The sequence below is a fragment of the Plectropomus leopardus genome, chromosome 19 (genome assembly GCF_008729295.1).
Source record: "Plectropomus leopardus isolate mb chromosome 19, YSFRI_Pleo_2.0, whole genome shotgun sequence".
In the NCBI taxonomy this organism is placed as follows: Eukaryota; Metazoa; Chordata; class Actinopteri; order Perciformes; family Serranidae; genus Plectropomus; species Plectropomus leopardus.
Window position 1 is genome coordinate 16,670,191 of NC_056481.1, and position 23,385 is coordinate 16,693,575.

The 23,385-nt window shown below is 39.7% G+C and overlaps 1 protein-coding gene across 1 annotated transcript; it reads right to left on the minus strand.

Annotated features, from left to right (window-relative positions):
- Positions 1-2,842: 2,842 nt before the first annotated feature.
- On the minus strand, positions 2,843-19,186 carry LOC121959076 (alpha-1,6-mannosylglycoprotein 6-beta-N-acetylglucosaminyltransferase B-like). Its single transcript, XM_042508254.1, has 17 exons — positions 19,161-19,186; positions 16,622-16,737; positions 13,818-13,947; positions 13,582-13,730; positions 10,972-11,036; positions 9,528-9,701; positions 9,255-9,419; positions 8,950-9,119; positions 8,643-8,774; positions 7,719-7,852; positions 5,805-5,941; positions 5,440-5,595; positions 5,081-5,227; positions 4,386-4,502; positions 4,184-4,258; positions 3,859-4,019; positions 2,843-3,041 (listed from the first exon to the last, which is right to left on the minus strand). Exons 1-17 carry the CDS (start codon positions 19,184-19,186, stop codon positions 2,843-2,845), a joined length of 2,253 nt encoding a protein of 750 aa, XP_042364188.1.
- Positions 19,187-23,385: the final 4,199 nt, after the last annotated feature.

Consider the following 23,385-nt stretch of genomic DNA (forward strand, 5'->3'; position numbering starts at 1 on the left):
AACAAAATGTTAAAGTATCATAAACATTTCTTGACTACAGAGCTAATTTTCCGCAATGATCTGAAATCCAATAGAAAAATCACATAGGCTTTTTGACAAGGGGACCAGGGCAACATCAGCTTCCAGGTTGGCCAGCAGAAAAACATCATTCCTTGGGCACTCTATGGGCATTTGTTTTTGGAGTAGCAGGTTAGATAGATGGGCACTTGTTGTAATTGGACATTTTTTTGGGTATTGGGGCTTTGGACTTTGAGCTTTGGGCCATTTGAACAATGGAATGGCATTGTTGTGAGTATGTTGCCGTGCTAGCATTAGTGTTTACATCAAAGCTTTGCTGTGCTAAAATATCACATCTTCACAGAGCTGCTAACTGACATTACGAAATATATTAATATATATAAAATATATTAATATATTTCATCTATCTATCTGTCAATCAGTCTGTCTGTCTATTTCCAATCACACGGATTCTGATCTGCTTAGAAACCCTCACTGTAATTAGATTATTTAGGCATAAAACCAATTTGTAGCAGTAATCATAGAACCCAGATGACTACGATTAGCTAGATGATCCATATCACTGTCTTGTCAAAGCATATCATACTACATTTCAACATCAAATGGGTTTTTAACATACATGGACTTTTGCCAATTTTGTACTCCCATAAAGTCCTGTTCATTATGAACGTAGTAGGCACGTTGAACACAAAAATCTTTGTCTGTCCACATTTACACATTTGCTCCATATCTGCACTGCACTGTTTTTCAACCCTCAGTTTGAACCCTCTACTATCAGCCCCCTGGGAGGTGAGTGACAGCTTTTATATGCCATAACACATGTAACTGATATGAATTAACATGACTCATCCAGAAATGACACATCACTTTCCAAAAATTAGTTTCAAAGACGTCCCTATGAGTCAAAAGCAAATTTTATTTTCCTTTAATCCAAACAGCTCTTTGACGTGAATACAAGTTCATTTCCATCATCTTTGGACCGTTCAGCTAATTAAGCAAAAGTCATATTTGACAGGTCCAAATGAATTCACCAGAGTCCACCAAAGTCATCACGAATGTTGTTTTCATGGACCGTTTCACAGGCTTTTACTGGTCAATCACATTGTCGACCGGTCCTGTCGTCGCAGTCCTGAGTGGTCTGATCCCTGAGTGACAATATGTTCTGGTCACATGAAGTGTATCGAGGCAGAAAAGGTCTCTTGCTCTGCCAATTAACATTCATGAGTGCGTCCTTTCCAAGAAAAACCTCCCATTGACCCTGTTCAAAATAGCAGCTTGTTGCCATTGTTGGAGCCATCTTTGGTAACAGCTGCGCCATGTTAATCCAGCACCCCATCACTTACAACACTGTAGTTTGGCCTTTGGTTGCTATCATTTGTTTCTTTCACAAGCATGCAGGGATGATGGGATAAGTCTGTGTGACCATTTGAGGCTTTAAAACTGGAGACGTTCAGGCTTAAAACTTCTCTTTGTATGTGTCATGTATCCAAATCGCTGAATGCAAAGTTTCCATGTTTGCTCATATCAACCTGGGGTGCAAGATACCCTTGGGGGGCTTTAAGCATCTGTAGGTCATGAGGCAGTCAAGGAATAATATTCGAGCAAATGCAAGTTCTCAGGGCAAAATGAGTCATCTGTTATGATCAAAATCATAATTTCTAGTAAAATAACTCAAGAAAACATAATTAATCCTTCCTTCAGTGACTTCTTTTCCCGCTCTAAATGACGCAAAATATGAGTTTGAAAGACAAACAATGAGGTTCTCCCTATACTGACGGGGGGCACAGAATTAAACAGAGCTGAGGGGGTTTCCTAAGTCAAAGACGGTTGGGAACCAATGGTTTATATGACAGTATAATCATGGTCATATGGCTATGACCTCCCAAAGGCATCCAGAGGTTACCCATGATTCACTCAGATAATGAGCCTCATCACTTAGGCTGTCACCCACTCTCCTCTGAGAACCGGGCTAATATTTGCAGCCAGCAATGCATTGAGGGGTTACATGAGTGGTAATCCCATGCAACACTGACCAGTGTGATATATTACTGTAAGCAAATGAATGATTAGATACTTATTTAACATAATATTGAAGTGCAATGCAGAATATGATTTTTAACAAGAGAAGGGAATTAGAGTCATAAGTGCCACTTCTCACTTATATTCATTTAAAAACACTGTAACACCTTTTCCTTAAAGTGCATCTTGCCTTCATCTAGACTGTTTGCTTAAGGGATCAAGGAAAAGCTACAAAAACAAGAGGGATTTATTTCTGCAGCATGACCAGGCCTTGAATTCATCATCCGTCAGTACTTTAAAGGAATACTTCACTGCCCAAATGACCATTATTATTGTGTGACTGTATGACTGTCACAGGGGAAAAAAAGCCAAGAAAGTGTATACACCCTGTCATATCTGACTTTTCATCTAAGCAAACTTTACCCATTTGGCCCATCTTCTTTCATATTTATTTATTAATATCAACCGCAAAGGTCCACTTCCATAGGGATGAACACCTATCATTTGATGTGTTTGTGATAATTTAACTGAGATTGTTGTGAAATATTAAATGCCAGTGATGCTGACTGAGATGACTCCTTCAGTCAGTTAACGGGGTACTGAAATGGTTGCTTTTCAACTCATTTAAATGTGCACAAAACTATAAAAATAGAGTGCAGATACTTTGTCAACTTTGGCATTAGATTAACGCAAAACCACAAAGCGTTCAATAGTATTGGCAGGGCCGCTGGCTTTCTTTGGTCGAAATACGCATTACCCTTTTCCTCTTCTCTTCACTCTACCTCCTGAGTTCTTTCAGTGTCATTCAGAAGCAGTCAGGGCACAGTGCCACCTGTCCAGGAAGGTGATCTCTGCAGGGACATAGTCTGCGATGTGACGGGTCAGAACCAGCACAACTAAACAGCAGAGGTTCCTGCTGAAGGCCACACTGTCGGCCCCAAGGGCTGTAGGAAGGAAACATGTGGTTGACTTCCTTCGCCATGCTCGAGCAGCCTATCTTGAGTCTACAAAATGGGAAATGAAAGTACATTTTCAGCTGCATACAGCACAAATGGCATGTACAAAGTTGCAGTAAGCTCACAGACAATATTGGGATCCTTTCACAGGTAATTTTGCAGCTCTGAGCATGTACATATAGGATTGCGGGTACATTACAAGTACATATGAAAATGAAAAAAAATAGTCATGACTGTTTTTCCATGAAACTTTTTAAATTATAGATCACTCTTTAAATTTAACATTTTCAGTATTTGCTGATCTTACACTTGTATGATTTAAAATACTTATTCTGAAAATCATGGTACTAACAGTAAATAAATATATATATGTATATATACCTAGCAAATGTCCTACAATTAAAAATCTTGTCTTCCCTAACCTTTGTCTCCATGCATCCATAAATTCTACTTTAACTCTGATAAAATACAGAGTTTTTGTTTCTGAATAAAACTATCAACACACTAAACTGAACTATTGATGGTGTGCATTTTCTCTAAATGTAGCTTTATAAATGAAAAAAAGCTTTGAAATTTCATGTTGTAAGAATGTATCAATTTGTAAATGATAAAACACATGTAATGATCTTTTTTTAAAGCAAAATCTGAAAACAACAGAGTTGACATTGATGGTAACAGAGCTGACATGAATAACACTTGTCCTTTATTTAAAAAAAAACAAAAAAAAAACATTTTCTGCCTGACTTTGAAATGTATAAATCTATTTATAAATGTAAAGACAATTATTAAATCCTAACAATGGAAATATCTGGGAGATGCAAAATGTAGCCCGAATTCTAAAACATGCCATATGCTGATATCTCACCTGGTGAACGTAGCAGGACTGTTCAGGTGGTGAAACAGAGCAGGCTCACACACAAGGGAGGACCGCTGACACACACTCACGCATGACTGACCCAGAGGACCTAGGTGCACCCTTAGAGCACTTTCTGGTGGCCAAGTAGGAACAGATTTACTGCAAAAATTCTATAGGGGTTTAAAAGAAAGAAAGTTGACAATGCAAAGAGTTTGAATCAAACAACAACTGAACGGCTTCTTGCTAAAGATCAGGCCATGTCAGGACACTATTAAGTAGAAGGGGCACTAAAATTGCTGCAAGGGGTCTTTTATGTGGGGTTATGTCTCTTTACCTGGTGAGTGATATAACTTTGAACCCTCTCCAACATCCCTTCACAAGTGAACTCTCTGGGAGTGAAAGGCTTCACCTGCAAATACACACACACACACACACACACACAGAAACTTTTTCTATTGTGATTGAAATTTAAAAGATTATGAACTGTGTCTATGTACATGTATAAACAACATAACTGCTTGTTCTCCTGTCACCACCTCTGTGCGTAGAATGGCTCTGATGGCCTCCCGTACTTCAGTCTTGTTGGTCACATCTACAGTCCACACGTGCGGTTTGCCGATGAATTTTTCAGCATAAGGGTGCTGGGAGGAGATCTGTCATCCAAAGTTATTAATTGTCTTTGGGTCTTAAAATAGGTGCCATGCCACTGTCCTGATGGAAAATTCTGAAGCCCTGATAGTCCGAAAATGTCCCATTGGTCAAATAGCCCATTTCTCCAAAAGCCTGTTATCCCAAAAACCATCATCCATCGCTCAGAAGTCCCGTTTCTCAAAAAAAAAATATATACTGTATATTCCACTTGTCTCTGCTTTTTCAGCAGCTTATGAGCTACAAAAAGTGGTGTTTTTTGTGCCTAAATCTAACCACAGATTTACTACAGGGTTGATGATAAATGTAACGTATCCGTGGTTTGCAGAAATGTACAATGCAAACATTTTTTTTCTGGTCATTTGGTTGTCTAAAAGCAGAGTGTGTTTTGTTGGAGGAACACGACCTCTGAGCAAGGTGCATTGTTTGAGGATAATGGGCTGTCGAAGGGATGGCTTTACGAACTAACATGGCCTCAGAATTTTGGTCCATTGGAACAATGGGCAGTGCCCCTTAAAATTGAGGTACAGTAATTATGTCCTATTTAAACTGTTTGTTTGTTTTTTTTTTCAGTTTGACTGACCCGTCTTGTGGTGGGCTTGCCTTTGTAGAAGTTATTGTTGTCTGAAGAGTGTGGAGGGTCAAATTGTGGCTGAAGAAAGACACAGCCCAGAGCTATTGCCTCAATGGGAGCTGGACCCTCATAGGGGAACCCAAGACCTACAAACACCTGAGAGGGGAGCACCAAAGAGAAGACATGTTATTTTGCATCTTAATGAAGATCTGCAAGGCACAACAGGTAGGATAAGCATTTAAGCGATCCATCCATATGGGGCCACTATTTACTCCAACATCATCATGTCACAAATTCTCAGTGATGGTCTTCTTAAGAAACAATAGATGCACTCAAAAAAGATACTGATTTACTGACTGTTATCTGACCTTGGCTCTACGGAGAAGTTGTAGGAAGTGTTCCTGAGTCAGCAGGCCGTGGTTTGTGATGAAGCTGGGCAGATTAGAGGTGAGTGCTGGCGGCTGGTAGACTGTAGCGTGGGTCTCCAGTTCTTTACTGATCACCTTCACATACTCAGATTTACCCTGATATATACACAAACATACAAAAACATACAGGACAGATATTGTTTTTTTTTTTTTTTTTTTTTTTTGGACCAGCATTTATTAAAAACCCATGCTGGCTTTGTGAAATCTTATAATGTAAAATGGTGCTATTACTTGCTTCTTGACATGTTTCTTGCTAACTCAAAACTTTTCTACACACATATGCTTCACTCTTTTGATCATTATACCTGCCACATGTAGTCCTGCTTGCCGTAGACAACTGCTATCCTTTCTTTCCTGAAAGCGTGTGGCTCATCCTCCCTCACCTCCTCGCTCGCTGCCTCCTCACTCACAAAGCCCAGGAAGGAGTTATCAGGAGTATGAGCTAGAGATGGCAGATCACAGAGTGAAGAATTTAGTGGCATCTTTACTAGATGCCACTAAATACAGGTTGCAGAATGGAAACTTCTCTCAGTGTGTTGGAGAACTACAGTGGCCAAAGCAAAAAGGCAAAAATGCAAATGGGCCTGTCTAAAGCCAGTATTTGGTTTGTCCGTTCTGGGCTACTGTAGAAATAACATGGAGAACTCCATGGAAGAGGACTCGCTTCATATGTAGATATAAACATCTCATTCTACAAAAACACAGTGCTTTGATTTTCAGGTTATGTCTGCCAACAGATGTCCCTAACTCTCTCTTAAAATCTCCCCTTAAAACCTGATCAAATTTGTTTAAGCTCCTTCAAAAACATGGGAGGAAGGCGTTGACCAAATTACCCAGAATCAAAAAGGATTTCGTAAAAAGTTACAAGAGAATTACCTGAAAATCAGCACAAAAAAGTAAAGAAAAATGGTCTGTGCAGAATACATCAGCTGTTAAAGGAAATGAAAAGCTCTAGTTGTTTGGATAGGCAGCTGCCACCCTGCTGCCCTCTGACAGACTAAAGAAGGGGTGAAAGATGAGTATTTACTTTAATAGGAATGTACCGTCAAAGGTATGTGTGTGAACTCGTGTTCAAGCATCCCTTTGAGTTCTACAGCATTTGCTAGTGTGTGTGTGTGTGTCATTCTTGCATTCAAGGTACATGTTTAAAAGATTTTTGCCAAATCTCCTCTCATTCACCCGTACATCAGCACATAATTTCCTCCTGGCTCATTTCAGCTCCATTTGTTCCCACTTGTCTCCAACACCTGTATAGACTCACCTATCAGATAAACAGAGATATGCAACTGGCCACTGATAAGATTAAGATCATGCAGCATGTGAGGGTGTAATGGGAGGCAGTAAAGGAATTAAGTTTCTTTGGTTTCTTGGTTTTAGTGGTTTTCAGTTCTGCTTTGTCTGCTCGTCCGTTTGTCCTTTAATCGACTATCTTCCCCTTTTCTCCATGTCAAAACAGAAGCATAAACACCCGCCTGCTCTTTTCTCAAGCTTCTTTCTACCTCCTGTGTCTCTGTTTCTCCCTCTCTGCGCCTTCCCTACCATCACCTAACATCCATCCCTGTCTCCCCCTCAGCAGGACAAATAAACAGTGTTCCAAGCTGAGGTGGCGCTCAGCCCAGGGCGTCCAGCTTGTCTCCATCTCCCGGCAGGGTGGGAAAGATGACAGGAAGAGGTGTTGGAATGAAAACTCAGTTTGGGCACCGAGTTCATTTAACCTCAGCGATTAATCCTCTCACTGTGAGGACGCTTAGGGGGTGTATGTGAATGATCAGTGCCGTAGCTTCAAGATATAAATATTTCTGTAAATGTGTGTGTCTCTATGTGTGTGCGTGTGTGTGTGTGTGAGTAGGATGTAGTGCATTTAATCAATGTACTGTAGGCGTTGGTATCATACAGTGTCACAGTGTCACAGATAGGAACACACTCACATACACAGTCATATTTCCATTAACTTCAGGGGACATTACCTGGAGACTCACCTTAACCGTAACCCCCTAACCCTAACCCTGAACACTGCTTGCCTAACCCTAAACCTGACCTTAAACCCAAGTCTTCACCCAAAAATTGAATGATTTGCAGTCATCTGGGATTTGCACTTTGTCCTTCAAAAGAACGTGAGTCCCCACAATGTGACTATGTTGCTAGACTCATGTCCCCACAACATCAGTAATACATGACAACACACACATACAAATACAAGTACATATACACAGACTTACGGAACATGGTCATGTACTGCATAGGCTGCAGACCCCAGCTGCCCCATAGTGTTTTATATCCATGACTCCGAGCATAAGTCCCCAGGTTAAAGGCTGGTTCAGTGCCAAAAGAGTCCAGGATTCTGAAGCGACACCTAGAATAATTTTTTTAACTTACATTATTTTGCTCAACAAGATCATCTTCAAAAATTAACATCACTTTTATGATTTTTAAAGCCTAAATGCAAACACCAGACAAAAAAAAAGCATCGTTAGGCTACAAACAAACTACACCAGTCATATGACTGAAAGTCACCACAACAAGACTGTAAAGCCGTGTTCGGCGCAATGACGTTCTATTGTCTCATTTAGCCACTTGTGATGCAACCTTCTATTTTGAAGACACAAAAGCTTCAAAATTCATGAGTGGTGTATTTCATGTTTTAGAAGAAAACTTGAAAGTCTCTTGAGTGTGTGTTACATACAAACCTTATTCCAGGCATCCGTCAAAAAACCCATTCAAAAATTTCATTTACTTTAAGAAGAAGGACCCTGGAGTGAAAAAAAATCATTTCTGCGTTTGAGGACTCATTCCTGGAGTGCTTGATGGCCAATAATTTATTTAGGAAATGCAGTGTAGCCAGCAGATATCTGGGCCAAAGCATTCTGCCTCTTTTGCTTTCCACACAGACGCTTGACCTGCAGGCAGCAAAAGCTCGCTCAAACATGACTGGCCAATACTAGTCAAGCTAAAAACAGCAACCCATCTGTTGCCAAAATTTTGCACCGTTGCCTTCAGATTCTGCATTCATAAGCAGATATCTGTTTACAAAGAGTATTAACTGTGTAAATTAAAAATAAAGATATTATTATTATATAATTTTATTAAGAAAATGGAGAAGGGATAACTTTTTCTAAACATAATTTAGAAAATTGCGGTCATACCGATAATGCAGAAAAGCCAGTCCCATGGCACCTTTAAGGTGAGCAAGGCCGTGGTAGTCAGTGTAGATGAGGTCAAAGGTCAGTGGCTTCTGAATTGGACAACTGCCTCTGCCTGGCGCAGCACCTACCAGGCTAAACCAATCACAATAAAACACACAGTACACCATTAAATGCTCAGCATCTTTCAGCACTAATCGTGACTTCATTGTAATCACAGACCAGAAATACTTAATGCAATCAACTACTAAAATACTCTTTGTTCATATAAATAACCAGTACTTTCCAAGTATAGGACAGTGGTGCCAACCTGTGGAGTTGTTGCTGTGAGATGCTGAAGGTTAAGTTGTGGCCCAGGATTGTCAGACAGGCACTGAGGTCGGCCCACTGGACGAGTTCTCCCAGCGGACCTCCTCTCTCCACTAGGGCTTCAAAACGCTTGCCAACACTCCCAGCCAGAGCACCGGGATAAAGCAGCACCTGAAGGATAGGAGATGGGAAAATCCAAAATCCAGCTTTTATGGATGCTAACAACCCTTTACATAAACATTATGATCACACAGGTGTGTTTTTCATTCATCTTAACATATGTTGGGGTAGTTTTGCTGGTTATACCCTCATCTGGGTTGAGAGTGTCTTGTTGCTGCTTTGCCTCATCCTCACAGCAGCATGGATCCACCGTTCAGACATCCTCTCTATTCTGGACTGGATGAAGTTCAAGGCAGGACCGCTGCGGCTGATGACCTCATACAGCGGGCTCAGAGTGGTACGAATCTCTGCCTGTGTAAAATCATAGCATGAAACAGTGATGTAGCTAAAAGTTTGTGCATCTAATAGAAATGATGGAGAAATGTTTTATCATGAGCTTAATCACTCAACGTCATATACCTGCTGTGTTTGTGAGTGAGCTTTCTGGTGCCATGGCAGCGCAGAGTGGTTTCTTCCAAGTCGAGGGGGACAAAAGTCCTCTATTTGGCTAAGGTATGTCAAAATGGAGCATGTGGTACCATCCACCCCATAAAAGGCATAACAAGTGTCTGACTGCCAACGGGCCCGCAGGAACTGCCAGAGAGAAGGATTTTAAATCACCACAAATAACGAGGCACATTTTTGGTAAAGTAAATCATAAATAACATTTAATATATACATGCTGTATCATAACACCCATCATTTTAAATGGTATTTCCATATCCAGCTTATACACTAGGAATTAAATATAAACTTAAAGTATTAAAGGGACAGTTCACCAAAAATCAGAAGTTCATGTTTTTTGTCAAAGGCCTACCTAAATTGCAATTTATTAGTCTAGATTGTTTTGGTGTGAGTTGATTGTGTTGGAGATATCATCTCTAGAGATGTCTCCCGTCTCTAAAATGGGCTTGTGGTGCTTCAAGAGCTAAAAAAAAAAAATACATATGAAAAACTCAAGAAAGGTTACTCAAGAAAATCCTTGACCTTGAGACCTTGCTGTGAGCAGTTTCATGTAGGAACTGTTTTCTTTCTACCAAATTACATCCACCGGCTGTATCAGTGTGCAGAGGGAAGTATCCATCCACTTATGGATGAGACTCAGTTGGCCATCAATATGCTAATCACTGATACTGAATTTAGGCTGTGAAACTGGGTGACCAAAATTTAATGTCAGGATATCTAAATCCGACGTCAATTTGATGTAGAATTCCGACGATAAATGATATTTAATTTTGTTGGTTTTAAGTTGTTAAGTATTTTCATTCCAACCAAAATTTAACATCAGTTTGAAGAAAGAGTCCCACCTCTTTTTGATGCCATTGACATTCAATGCCTGCTGGGGAGCACAGCAAGAGATGTAAACATTAATGGCATCCTCCTTGGCTGACCTATCGCTCAGTGAAACCTTCATTCCTTCACTGGGTTGGACTGTGAAGGACCACCGTGGTGATACGGTTGGTGGGTATATTTCAGTAGAGAGAAAATAGTTTCTACATGAAACTGCTTCCAACAAGGTCTGTGGATACTCTTGAGTAACCAGGTCATGATTTCTGCAAAGAAACATTGTTGTTGAGTTTTTCATGCTTTTGTTTTTTGCACTTCGACCACCGTTAGCCAAGTGCAATCTAGTTTCATTATATTCAGGAAAGGCAGACATCTCTACAGCTGATATTTCCAACAATCAGCAACACTCACCAAAAAAATTTAGATTGATAAATAGCAGTACAGGTAAGACGAAAAATATGAATGTTTGATTTTGTGGGGTGAGCTGCCCCTTTAAGTCGAGGTAAGTACTTTAATACAACTATGAAAGTGCAAACAGAGCCATTAATTTTATGCACATGTATTTCCACTTTCTCACCTCCACTTTCTCTGCACACAACGGATATGCTGAGTCCATTGGCACCTCACACCTCTCATTGGGCCCTGTGGGTAAGATATTAGCTGTCACACAGTTTTTCTTTATGTGGCCATTTTGAATGCATCATTATTCCTAAATCCTGGCTTTAGTAACAAAAAGCACATTGTGGAGTCGACTCAACAGTGGTAATGAAGAACAGTGGATATTAACTTTGATATACAGCCTCTGGACTGAAATGTTCACTATGAATAGCAGCCATCAGCACGATGTATAGTGCTGCCATGCGTGTAAGAGGCATTAGAGTAGAAGCAGTGTGTTCTCAGAGGCCCTTTCCCGTAAGCCCCCCCACCATCTGTAGCCAATGTCAATCATCTGAAATGAACACACACGCTCACACACACCTGACCCACCTGCCTCCTACCAAACAAACCCTTTTACAATGCTAGCCGTGGCCAAGATACACAGCTCTTAACTGTGTAAAACAACGTAGTAAAAAGAGGGAAAAAAAGATAAGAAAACCCGAGGTGTGAAAGCCCAAAAACAGTGATATGCTATAGGACCACAGCAAAAAAAAGTGCTCCCTCTGCAAAAACAAGAGTATGAGTAGACGAGCCGGTGAAAGGACTCCTGGTAATTCAGTCGTATTTTATGGGTGTGAGGTAATGTGAAAGGAGGAGGGCAAGGGGCGATCAGGCTGGTGATGGGGAAGTGTGTGTTTGTATGTATGCGGGTGGCATGTGCATACATTCTGCATGTGTGTGCATGTCGACACATGCACAGTATGGTGGCCAAAGCTTTATGAATTCCCTTTTTCAGGAATGGAGGTCAGCTCTGATTCCCACTGCCCACACACACGTTCGCGTGCCAACCAGGGTGCGTAACCCGACTCTCACCTGACACCTCTCAGGAGGGTCGTAGCATAGATGTAAACTTTTTTTTTCCCTCCCCACGGCCAGTTGATCAACACTGGCTCTGTGGGACTTGTTAAACTTCTATTCAAGGACTCCATCCCCCATAACCACCTGCACCCACTGCCCTTTAACCCCACCATTCACACCCTCCATTATCACAGCTTGTTAATTTCACTGTGTGGTTAACCTCTATTGAGGCTATGAACCGTGCATTTGGCTCCAAGTATCACGCTACCACTGCAGTAAACCACAGAGAAGCCTGCAATTATTGTAGCTGGCAACATGCAGGGAGGGGAGAGTGTATTTATTTGGTGTAGCCAGAATGTTAAAGCATGTTATAACTGGAACAAACTCTAAAATCTCTGTCTTAGCTTGGACAATGAGCTGCTTTTAGCAAAGTGCATCATAAAATTAATGCTTAACTAGGCAAGAGTTGTATGTAATAGCCTAATAACCTATTTTTTTCAGTCCAAATCTCACTGCAGGGGCCCAGGCAGGCTTATTCAAACCCCATAGATCAGTGATACTCAACTTGCTTTGCCCAGGGGCCACTTTTGCAAAATTACAGGAGGCCAGGGGCCATTTAACCTTTTTGAAACCTGGAGCAACATCACTGCTTGGTGATGATTTCAGATGATTTCCCAGGCCCTATGACTATCATAGATCCTCCCTATGTGCTGTAATCCAATTCTGTTTTTGGGGTATCTGCTTGTCCACCAAATCAAAACAAGAAAATGTCTCCTAAAGTCTCCATCCAGAAAAAAAGTGCACAGATAGCAGATATTCTGCAAGGCCTATCTGTTTAGCTTTGTTTATGTCGTGGCAGGCAGTGTTATTTTAATTTTTTATATTTACCTTCTTACTTTCACCTGCCGAGTCAGTTTGTCTGTTACATGGTATAATTGTTTCTCTGTATTTTTAGTGCTTGTAAGGTAGAGCCACTGCATTATACCACCTGGTTGAAATTTTTTTGTTTCCCCCTGTGCTGACTCTGGGCTTAGCTGGCCCATGGTGTTGTGTTTTGTCACCTTTATGGGTAGCACGTGTGGTGATATTAAATTGAGTTTTTGGTGTCTTTTTTGTTTTGTGTTTTTTTTAGGGATCTAGGTCCCCACAGTCTGCCTGTATGCACGCTCCTATTTTTCATTTCATAGTTTTATATTAATACCCAGAGCCAGCATAGTTTTAAGTCTTGGCAAAAAATATTTTTATAAAAAAATGTATCTGCCATTCTGGAGTCTTTTTAACCTTTTAATTCATTGTTTGAATCTTAACTATTTAATACTGTTTGTTTTTTTGTTTTACAAAGTATTTTAAAGGCCTTTTTAATAAAGTTTTTAATCACCTTTAATCTTGTTTTTAACAGTTGTTTACAACCAAAATAAAACTTTAAAATATTTGGACTGGAAGTCACTTCTCTATCTGTCTTACAAATGAATCTGTATTTTCAACCTGTTACCCAGGTACACCTTGAGTCCCACCTACCTTCCCTCTAGTTACAACTATATCATAGAGCATCATAATCATGACCATGTTGTTCCTGTGCAGGTTTAATGCTTTTATGTCATAACTTAATTTTTTTTTTTTGTGTCCACCACCCAACCCCCCCAAAAAACAAACAACACAAATAAAGACTAATTAAACAACTCCAATTACTCAAGACATACTCCATGTGATAAAGTTCTGGACTGTGTAGTACCTGTGTGTAGTCTGAGGTCATCATGTGGAGACAGTGTGTTAGACTGATAGTGATGTCGTTGATGATGGCTGAGCTGATCAAGTCTCTGGGACACTTTCTTCAGCTCCCTCTCCACTAAGCGTGCTAAACCCTGTTGGTCTTGTCTAAAGCTGGAAAACACATGTAACCACGCTGCATGAACAAACACAGTAAGCTATATTTTGGTAATATGTTAAGGCTCAGATGCTGTTGAATACCTCTGTAATAACAGACTGAGATCATCTCTGGTCAGCTGGCTGACATCTCTCTCTCTGCTCAGCCTCTGCACCTGAGTACTCAAAGCCTCCAAGCGAAGAGCCATCCTACGAAAGCCAAGACCACGTTGACCTGTGACAAAGAGTATATACAATAGGGTCAGTCATGTATGTACAGTATCATATGCTACCTCCTATCATGTTGAAATAGTAACATGTGTATTATGTTTTAACCTGCTGCAAATGAAGCAGCAATATATATATATATATATATATATATATATATATATATGCTGCTTCATTTGCATATAATATATATATATATATATATATATATATATATATATATATATTATTTATATAGAGAAAGGACATACTGTACTGAACATGAGCTCACCCCAGTCTCTCTCTACGAATTCTGCTCTACCTCAGAACTGACACCTGTCCCTACTTGCCTGCAACCTGATTATACTCACCTTTGCTATAATTGATCTTGAGTGAGTCCTAACCCACATGTTGGAAATCACTCACTAGTGTATTCAAAGAAAGACTTACAACATTTACAAGACCCTTTGTCAAAAACATAAATTTTGTGAAAATGCCAAAAAAACACACCAAGAAGTGACGAAATGTAAAGTACAAGGTAGGAAGTGCAGCCTGTGGTGAGCTACATGTATATGTTAATCTGCAATGGCGGCTCAAATTGGGGATAGCTTAACTTTTAGCGGCAAAGAGCAACCAGAGAATACCCATAGCCAATCAGAAAACAGTCCTGTGACTCAGGTGACATGTTGATTTCTTCCCATCTAAAACACACATTACACACCTCCAGGCTGCAGAAAAATGCATGAATAATGCTGAGCCACACTAACCCACTGTGTGGTGTATTTTTCATGGGGGGTTGCCAGTGGGGTTAAGGTTGATTTTGAGGTCAGAGTGAGGATCTCTTTGGGAATAGAGCTTTGACCTTTGATTAAATGTCAAATCCACTAGACTGGTGATGTCAGTTTATGTCTGTTTGCTCAGCTGACTGTCAGAATATCAGAATTTACATGCCTACTGGCCCTTTGGGCACTGTAAAAGCAGAGTGGAGGTTTCTGGCACAACTTCGCCAACTTCCAAGGTGCATGGAAACTAAGAGTCTTGAAGAGGTCAAAGAGCTCCAACAACACTTGTAGTTGTTCTCTAAACTACAAGTGGCCTTTTGGGCACTGACACAATGAAATATGAATGGGAGGAAAGACGTGGGATCCTGTAACAACTGAATGCCAGTTGTGTAGATAACCATATGACCATATTAGCTTAAAAACTAGAAACTTGTAACCATTGTCAAATTGGCCGTTTTTGCACATTGTCAGCTTACATAGAGACAGAAGATATGAAGTACAAAGCTTATGTGTTTTCCAAACACAATATCATTTTTTGATGCAATAGCAATCAACTCATATAAACTTCCTCAGTGTCAGAGCGAATGTTAATTTACAAAATCAAATAACTTGGTCAGATGGATGACTTTTCAAGGAGACTGACCAAAACTGAGCATTTGCTAAATTTGAGCCAGACTAATTGTACATGCTGACCAACAGCTTCCTCCATGTGACATATTTTCCAACACAACCATTGACCAGTGCTGGGTGGTTCTTTGTATACAACTCGTGGTGGGTCTCTCAAAGCACAGAGCAGTTGTGGGTCTGTGGCTGTCTGAGATGCATCATTGGGTTTTATATTCTGCTAAAAACAGATTTTCTAGAATTTGAGAAGAAAATGATCAGGATGTTTAGATAAAAAGACCTCGTATGTGATGACATTTTGAAACTGGTTGATCTTATCTAAGGCTTCTACAAAAAACATGCTTCTTTTGACTTAAATTAAGCCTGTGTCTCTGATTATTAATCCTCATTAAGAAGGTAACTTTTACTGATTGTTGAATTGACATGTATAAATGGGCTATGGGTTCAGCCAGTTCCATATAAATAAGAATCAAGTTCTTTTTAATAAAGAAACTTACAGACAACAAATGCAACATGAATATGTATCAGATTTTTTTCCCCCTTTGAAACAGAAATCATTATCAAAATGAAGAAAAAATTATGATAAATAATTAGAATGACTAAACAAAACTATTATTACATCGACATTCCTGACAAGTGAATATTAATAATAGAAGTTGTGAACAACTTAAAACAGAATGAAGCTTGCTGAGTCAATTTCCAAAATGCTCCTGATGACGTTTTGTAGATCAAAAAGCCAGGGGAAAGCACAGTGCCAGAAGATGCAAATGTATTCCTCGGGTGCAAAAGAAACAATGCTGATTTCACAGAAAAACATACTCTGGAGGAGAGTGTTGACAACATTTGTCTCTTCCTTGTAAACCAGGAAGAAAGCTTTTGCCCAAACAACCTTGTCTCCTGCCCCCTTAAATACCCTCCTTAAGGGAAACAGTTTAGCCAGACAACTGAGTTGAACAGGGGCCACAAACCCACAACTGTCGGACCATTGGAAGGACCCACCGCGCACTGTGTACAAAACTGCATCTAACACTGAGATGACAGTCACATCAGGTCTTATCCCCTGGAGATACAGTACATTCCTGCAAAACATACAGTACTGGCTGATGTGTTTATGATGTGCTTATTTACATCACTCATAATCAGTGTTGCTTAAACACCAAGTTTGTCCAAGAGTGCATGGATTTATTTATTTTTATTATTATTTTTTTTTACTATTAAATAAAGGTCAGGCCTAATTTTTTTCAAGCAGTTGTACACTTCTAAACTCAACTGTGTGTGTCTGTGTGTGAGAGAGACCTTGTTCTTCAGGTGACCTCCCAGCAGGTTCGTCCCTGGTCATCTCAAGCGGCACCCAGAGGCTCTGTAGCAGCAGGGTGAACGCAGACAAGCACAGACAAAGCACCAGGCAACCACTAGAGGGCACAATACACAGAGAAATCTCTTGAAATGCCTCAACAAACAGCAAACATTGCATAAGTGGTTTTTAACCTTTTCTGAACTCAAGGGCCCCATGACACCACCTGTGATTATTTCAAACTGGATGTCAATTAACACTATAAACTAATTTTGATATGTAACTAACTTGTCAAAGTTGATGTCGGCGTGGTCAAGTTTGCATTCATAGCCTACGAGTGTTGGGGAGGGAGTAACTTGTTACATGTAATTAATTTACAAAATTGTGATTGTGATTAGTTACAGTATCACGGAAAACATAGGTAATTAAATAAGAGTTACCACTTAAAATGTTAGTGATTACAAAGGGGTTACATCCAAATATTCTTTTTTGTAAAAACTTTACATGTAGAAAATAACATGCTTTCTGTTGCTTTTCTTTTTTTTTCACCATGCAGGAATGCTGTCTTTTGGTCTGCCCTATTTCTGGATATTTTGAGCTTTATTTCTCCAGTTTAAAACATTTATCAAAAAGGCAATCAAAGTTACATTGTGCTACTTTGATAAAAATATATTATTATATTATTTTGAACAGGGTAGCCTAACCAGTAATCTGTAACCTGAGTTATTACATTTTAAAAGTAACCTTCCCAACGCAAAGTTTCAAGAACTTATCCATAAGGCCTGCTTTTAGTAAACAATTTCACGCATTTAAACATTCATTTCTAGCATTTATCTATTACTTTAAGCTAACAATTCAAATAATTTTAAGTCAGCATTTTGCTTTTTTTTTCAAGGATTTATTGATTAGCCTACTTTTAGCTCACAGTTTCAAGAACTAATTCAGTCATTATCCATTATGTTCAGCTAATTTGAGATATCTTTAGACTTCTGCTAGATTTTAGCACATTCTCAATTTTTGGTGTAACAGCTGACTCACGTTATATGGGTACTTTTTAAAATAAAAAATAAAATGTCTGTTTGCTTGAATAAGTTGAGCTAAAATCTTTGTTCAAGCTCAGTCTTGTGAATCACATTTTTAATAAGCATAGATTCAGCAGATGGTTGAGGTTGGTTGGAGTGAACAGCTCCAGATTATTATATTTTCTGTGTTTAATGGTCACACAATGGACATGATATAAAAGGCAACCTTAAATAATGTGTCATAACCAGCCAGCTAAATCCCCCTTTTACTTCATATTTTAGATTTTAAGAGTGGATTTGATGCAATAAAATCTTACAGCCTGACTTCACCTTCCGCTAAATACACTGAGAATGTGGAGAAACTAAACTGTTCCATGACTTCACGTGAGGACCCTGGTGTGTCAAAACAAATATCTGAAGCATGATGTGCCGTTATAACATGTGTCTGCACACCGCTCACATGGGCTCCCAGCTTTGGTTTAACTGGGGCAGGGAGACTTTGCTCTCACTTTCATCAGGCCAGTAAACCCGCCAATCCTTACCCAAAGAAACATGGCGTAGCCAAGCAAACAGTATCAAGGCTCTCCTAGTGCCTATAAAGCTTTGGATTCAGATTCAAACAAATCATTTCCGTTGCATTCTATCAATCTGCATTTCATCAAAGCTGTCAGAGCACTCATCGCGACATCACACGTCTTTGGTTGACGGCTTGTACATAATGGAAAAGAAGCAGAGCCGTAAAGCTGCCCAGGAGAAATTACTTTGTAATCTGTTTTAACATACTCAAATCTGTTTTAACATGCTCAAATGTTGTTTGCCAGATATAAACTGTAGGCAAGGTGACACTACATGCTGTGGAGATCCAGCTCCAGAGGAAGCTGTAATTATAATAATGTCAATTGCACATTATGCTGTGCTTTGACAATAAGCATAACAGTGTGAGGTGACACCTCAAACACTGTAGTCGGAGAAGTTGGACTGATTACCCGGGCCTAAATGGGAGGGGGAAACCAGAAAACCCTAGAATGAAAAGTTTAGTTTTGTTGCAATGTTTTACCTATTATTGCAATAAAAATGGCTGAATAAATAGGTTGAAAGACTGAATTTTGTACTTAAAAAATGTGGAGGCTTTCTGGGGCCCTTCTCACCCTTTAAAAGTGCAAAATAGTTTAGTCTGGCCCTACACTATAGATCAGTTTCTAAACAGAGCTGAATAAGTGACGGCATATGCTGCAGGAGCTCCAACATATACTGTCATGTCTCTTCCCATGAAAGGGAAATTGGTTTTTGAAAAAAAGAAGAAAAAAATTCAAGAGAGGAAGAGTGGGGGGCCACAGAGAACTCTCATGCATAGGCCCCAGAATTTGGTGCTATGTATCTGGATGCAGCCCAGACATATCAGCTGTCAAAATGAAAATGAATGTGCTAAAGTAAAGCAAAATCTCAACAGGTTACTCACTGCTACTACTGTGCATTTTTACTACTTACTGGCCACTGATTTAATGAAGCTGAGCCTTACCTGCGTGGTCGCAGTGCAACATGCATGGCCCACCGTTTACAGGATGCTGGATCTTACTGTCAAAACAAGGACATTTCAAATCCCAGTAAGAAATGAATGTATAGTTACGTCTTGGGCAGAGAAAAACATGGTTAAAGAATTTTCACTCATATTTAGGTTAAAGCTTTAAAGATCCACTGAACTTTCTTTATATTGCAAATGAATGGTCACACTTTCCACATGAATTACATCAATAAAGTCTGTAGGCAAAAATAGATATCAAAGTAATGCTACTGTCAGCATGACTGGCCATAAAAGCCTTTTCAGCCTGTGATCTTTCTGCAAGTGTGTTAAACATGTTCATTAAACTGACAAAAATACTGAAACCAAAGCAAGCACTGCCTTTGTGAGTCAATGTGAGACAGATACAGAGATGTCAGTAGCTCAGCATACAAGACAAACCAGCACACGGACAACCACACACACTTCCTCACCTCCTTGGGTCTCCGTCCCAACCCACTGGCAGCCATCAGGCCTATTTTCAAAACACACAAACTAAAAAAAAAAGAAATAAAGTTGGGGCTGGGAAGTATCGTGCCTCCTTTTTTGTCTCATTCGCTTTCTTTCCCTCCTTCTCTGGCCGTGTCCTTTCTCTGTCTTAGGGCCTGTGGGTAGGCATCCTGCGGTTGTCAAGGTAACCTGACTCCCCTTTAAAGAAAACAATACCCAGAGTGCTGCTTAGGCCTTTCACAGATACAATGGAGCCCACGCTATTGGGTGACACAGTTTCTTTCAGTCCAGCTGGCTAGACTTAAGCCTCGGTTGTGAATTGATACTTAAGCGGGGAGCTCATTTAAATAGCTCAAATGGTGCAAACCTTTGGCACTGAATGGCACAATACAGACAAAAGACAGTACAAATTAAATGACAGTAACAATAGTAAACACAATAATAGAACCAGGAAAATGCCCAGTGGAAACTTTATAAATAACAATCAAAGTTAAATTGTTATTGTGACTTACTGCGTTGTAACACAGTTGTCAAATAATTCAATCAGACAGCAATTTATTTCTTTGGATGTTCCAGTTTTTAAGTGCTAGAGTGGATGTGTGAAAGAGAAACCATACCATAGTTATCAGAGGGTCTAACACTTTTGACAGACAATGTTTCACTGAGCCTCAACTGTTTTTAATATAGTCACAATATTGGTTTACAAAATCACGCACAATCATAAAACTTGCACTTTTTTGAAAGGCACTATAATGGGGAGTAAGTGGAAAAGCCACACAGGTTGACCACAGATTAGATCAGACTCTCACAGGTACCAGAGGAGGGCACCATAGTGCCAAGGTGCTCTTGCAGACCAGAACCTGAACTGGAAAGTAAATAAAAGTAAATACAGCTTAACTATAATGTTTTTTCAAACCACTTTAAGAGTTTGTATCTGAGAGGATGATCATGAGAATAAATATGCAACAGTAAACAGGGAGGACTACAGATCACAGTGCCATACAGCAGGCCAAAAGTTTCCACACCACCCAACTAATCATTTAGACAGAGACAGATAGGACACATATGTTGCTGAATTAGCTGACAAACAGTGATGCTAAAAACAGGGAGTGCACCAATGGGCCAGGACAACATTAGCAGTGAACTTAAAGGCCCAGATGCTGCGGATAAACAAGTAAGCAGACATAACATTGAACCCTGATTGGCTGACAGCACCGTGTCAGCTGAGGTGAACCTTTCTAGGAAGTCCTCTAGCTGCAATTAGACTCTACAGCTCATACTGTTTTAAAAAGGAAAGGACAATGAGTTAAAGGCTGTGCTCCAACTAAATGTTGTTTCAATCATTGATTATCTCCTGATTGTGCTCTATGAATAAATTGATCAGTTACTCTAACATATGCCACTACGATTCCATTCATGCTTATTTTTGCATAAATGGGATCAATATTTTTATTTAAATCATTTTTTGCTTTTTTAGCCAACCAACAGTGGGTTAAAAAACAAAATTATCTATTCACAATAATAAGAGCAAAGAAACATGTCATCACATTATAAAAGCTGTTGCTGGCAAATGATTTCCTTTTTATGAGCTTACAGAAAAATACACGGCCTAGGAAAGTTTAATCAGTATTCATGAACATAAGCTACTCTCATTCAAAGCCAGAAACCAGAGAAGTAAGTCTCAAACTTGTGATGTCAAGTCTAGAGCTGCTCCATAGACCATGAATGAGAACCTGATTTTGTGTATCCACTGATACCCAAATGAGCTTTTATTGTAGTGTTTTCAGTTGTGAAACAGAAAATGTATCCGTACACTCAGAACAAGCACCCATTCAATTTTTGTGGATAAACCTTTTTTGAAGCTTTTTTTTAGCCAACGGGCAGCTGCACAGTGCAACTGGAGCAGATTTAGTGTCATGTTCGTGGACAGTTGTTAAGAGACAATATAAATGCACATTTTCCTGCACATGTTAATCTCTTCAGGCTATAGATGTCTATTAAATTGTTCAAACATCATTGTATGTCTACAGCATATACTGAGCTTATTAGTGCATATTTACAAGAGAACACTGGACTAACTGGTCTAACCCATGTACATTTTAATTGTGACCTTGCAGGACTGAACAAATCTTGCAGGCTAGATCTGAAATGAAATATGTGTTTTAAGTCCTGGTTTTGTGTTGTGTTGTGTGTTATTTGTAAGTATGTAGAGTGAATTCCTCTGTGCATGTGTGCACTAGTGCATGCATGTGTGTGTGCATTTGTGCACTAGCGCATGCATGTGTGTGTGCATGTGTGATAAGAGAATGAGGCGGGGTTACTGGAGTGATGTCAAGCAGTGTGAGAGCGGGAGGATTTGATGAACATAAACCTCCATAAGCTAGAACCTAAAGGCTTACTGGCTTTACACCCATCTGTCTGACTCTGTCTGTCTGTCTGTCTGTCTCTCTCTCTCTCTCTCTCTCTCACACACACACACACACACATACTTGCTGACAGTTTTTTTCCCCTCCATTTCCTTTATAATAATTCCCTACTCACAAATACAGTGCATGCATGCACACACCCATTTCACATGACTAACACATACATATACATACACACACTTTCATGTCTCAGTTTGATCTAAATGTTGCAGATTTGTATGTTAATGAAACATGAAAAAAAATCAAAATGATATGGAGTTCTTGCAGATCATCATGATCATGTGATGTGTTGCTCTCTTCTTTCCAACACACTTTAGTTCCAAATAGATCAACACATACTGTTTTAAGCCGTCACGTTGTGGACACCACTTTAGACATCTTCAGGAGAGCAGAACAAAATCATGAGGAAGTTTAAAAGTGTCATGGATGCTGTGAAGTGGATGGATTTCTGCAAAATCTTTGGCTAAAGCTAAAAGATGACCTGTATCAGGCACAATCTTCTTCATTACTGCAGTACTAAGAAGGTCAAAGTAAATGAGGACATTAAAAAAAACAAAAAACATCAGCCATGTTTAAGAGGAACAAGACAAGGCCGAACAACATTTTACCCTGAGTCGCTCTGGAAGGCAATCATGGTCCTACAATTAAATTATCAGTAATAACTGTCATGTGTTTGGCGGGTGTGTTTTGACGTTTGCTTTGAGTACAGGACAAAGGCAGGGTTTGTTGACCACACTAGGGTGCTTCCTGTCCTGTTCTGTCCCTACACCATATTATTTGACAGAGCATGTCTGCCAGTAAACAAGAAAAATCTGATACTGTGATCTGTCATGCAACATGTACACGGTCATAGCAGAGTAAATTGCCCTCATGATAACATTTGGTGCACAATAAGACATTGTCATATTTTGGCGGTTTTAATATCATGTGGTGTTTCTAGTATATTCCAGTTTTCATGTTTTATGAAAATGTGTGTCTGTTTGTGTTTGACATAGCTGATAATCATATATAGAGCAATCTAGTGTGGAGGGCCCATGTAGAAGTCGTCTCCTCCAAAGTACAGCTGTGCACCTCCTGAGAAAGCTCTGAACCTTTGGCGTGACCCAGTAAGTGCAGCTCATATCCTAACACACCGTACTAAAGCCTCCCGCACTATAGGATCTCTACACGGTTTGGTAACTTGACAGTCCAGTAAAAGGCCAAAATCCACAAATTGATACAAACAGCCATGAACATTATGGGAGTCCATCAACTTCCCAATCTTCAAGATATCTTTCAACACACCATTATTGGACAGGCAGAAAAAAATA

Coding starts and splice junctions, on each gene's coding strand:
- LOC121959076 (XM_042508254.1), bottom strand. CDS start 19,186: ATGCATGTTGCACTGCGACCACGCAG. Junction 11,037..13,581: donor TGACCTCAGACTACACACAG/GTACTACACAGT, acceptor TCTTACCCACAG/GGCCCAATGAGAGGTGTGAG. Junction 4,259..4,385: donor GAGCCATTCTACGCACAGAG/GTGGTGACAGGA, acceptor GTGTATTTGCAG/GTGAAGCCTTTCACTCCCAG.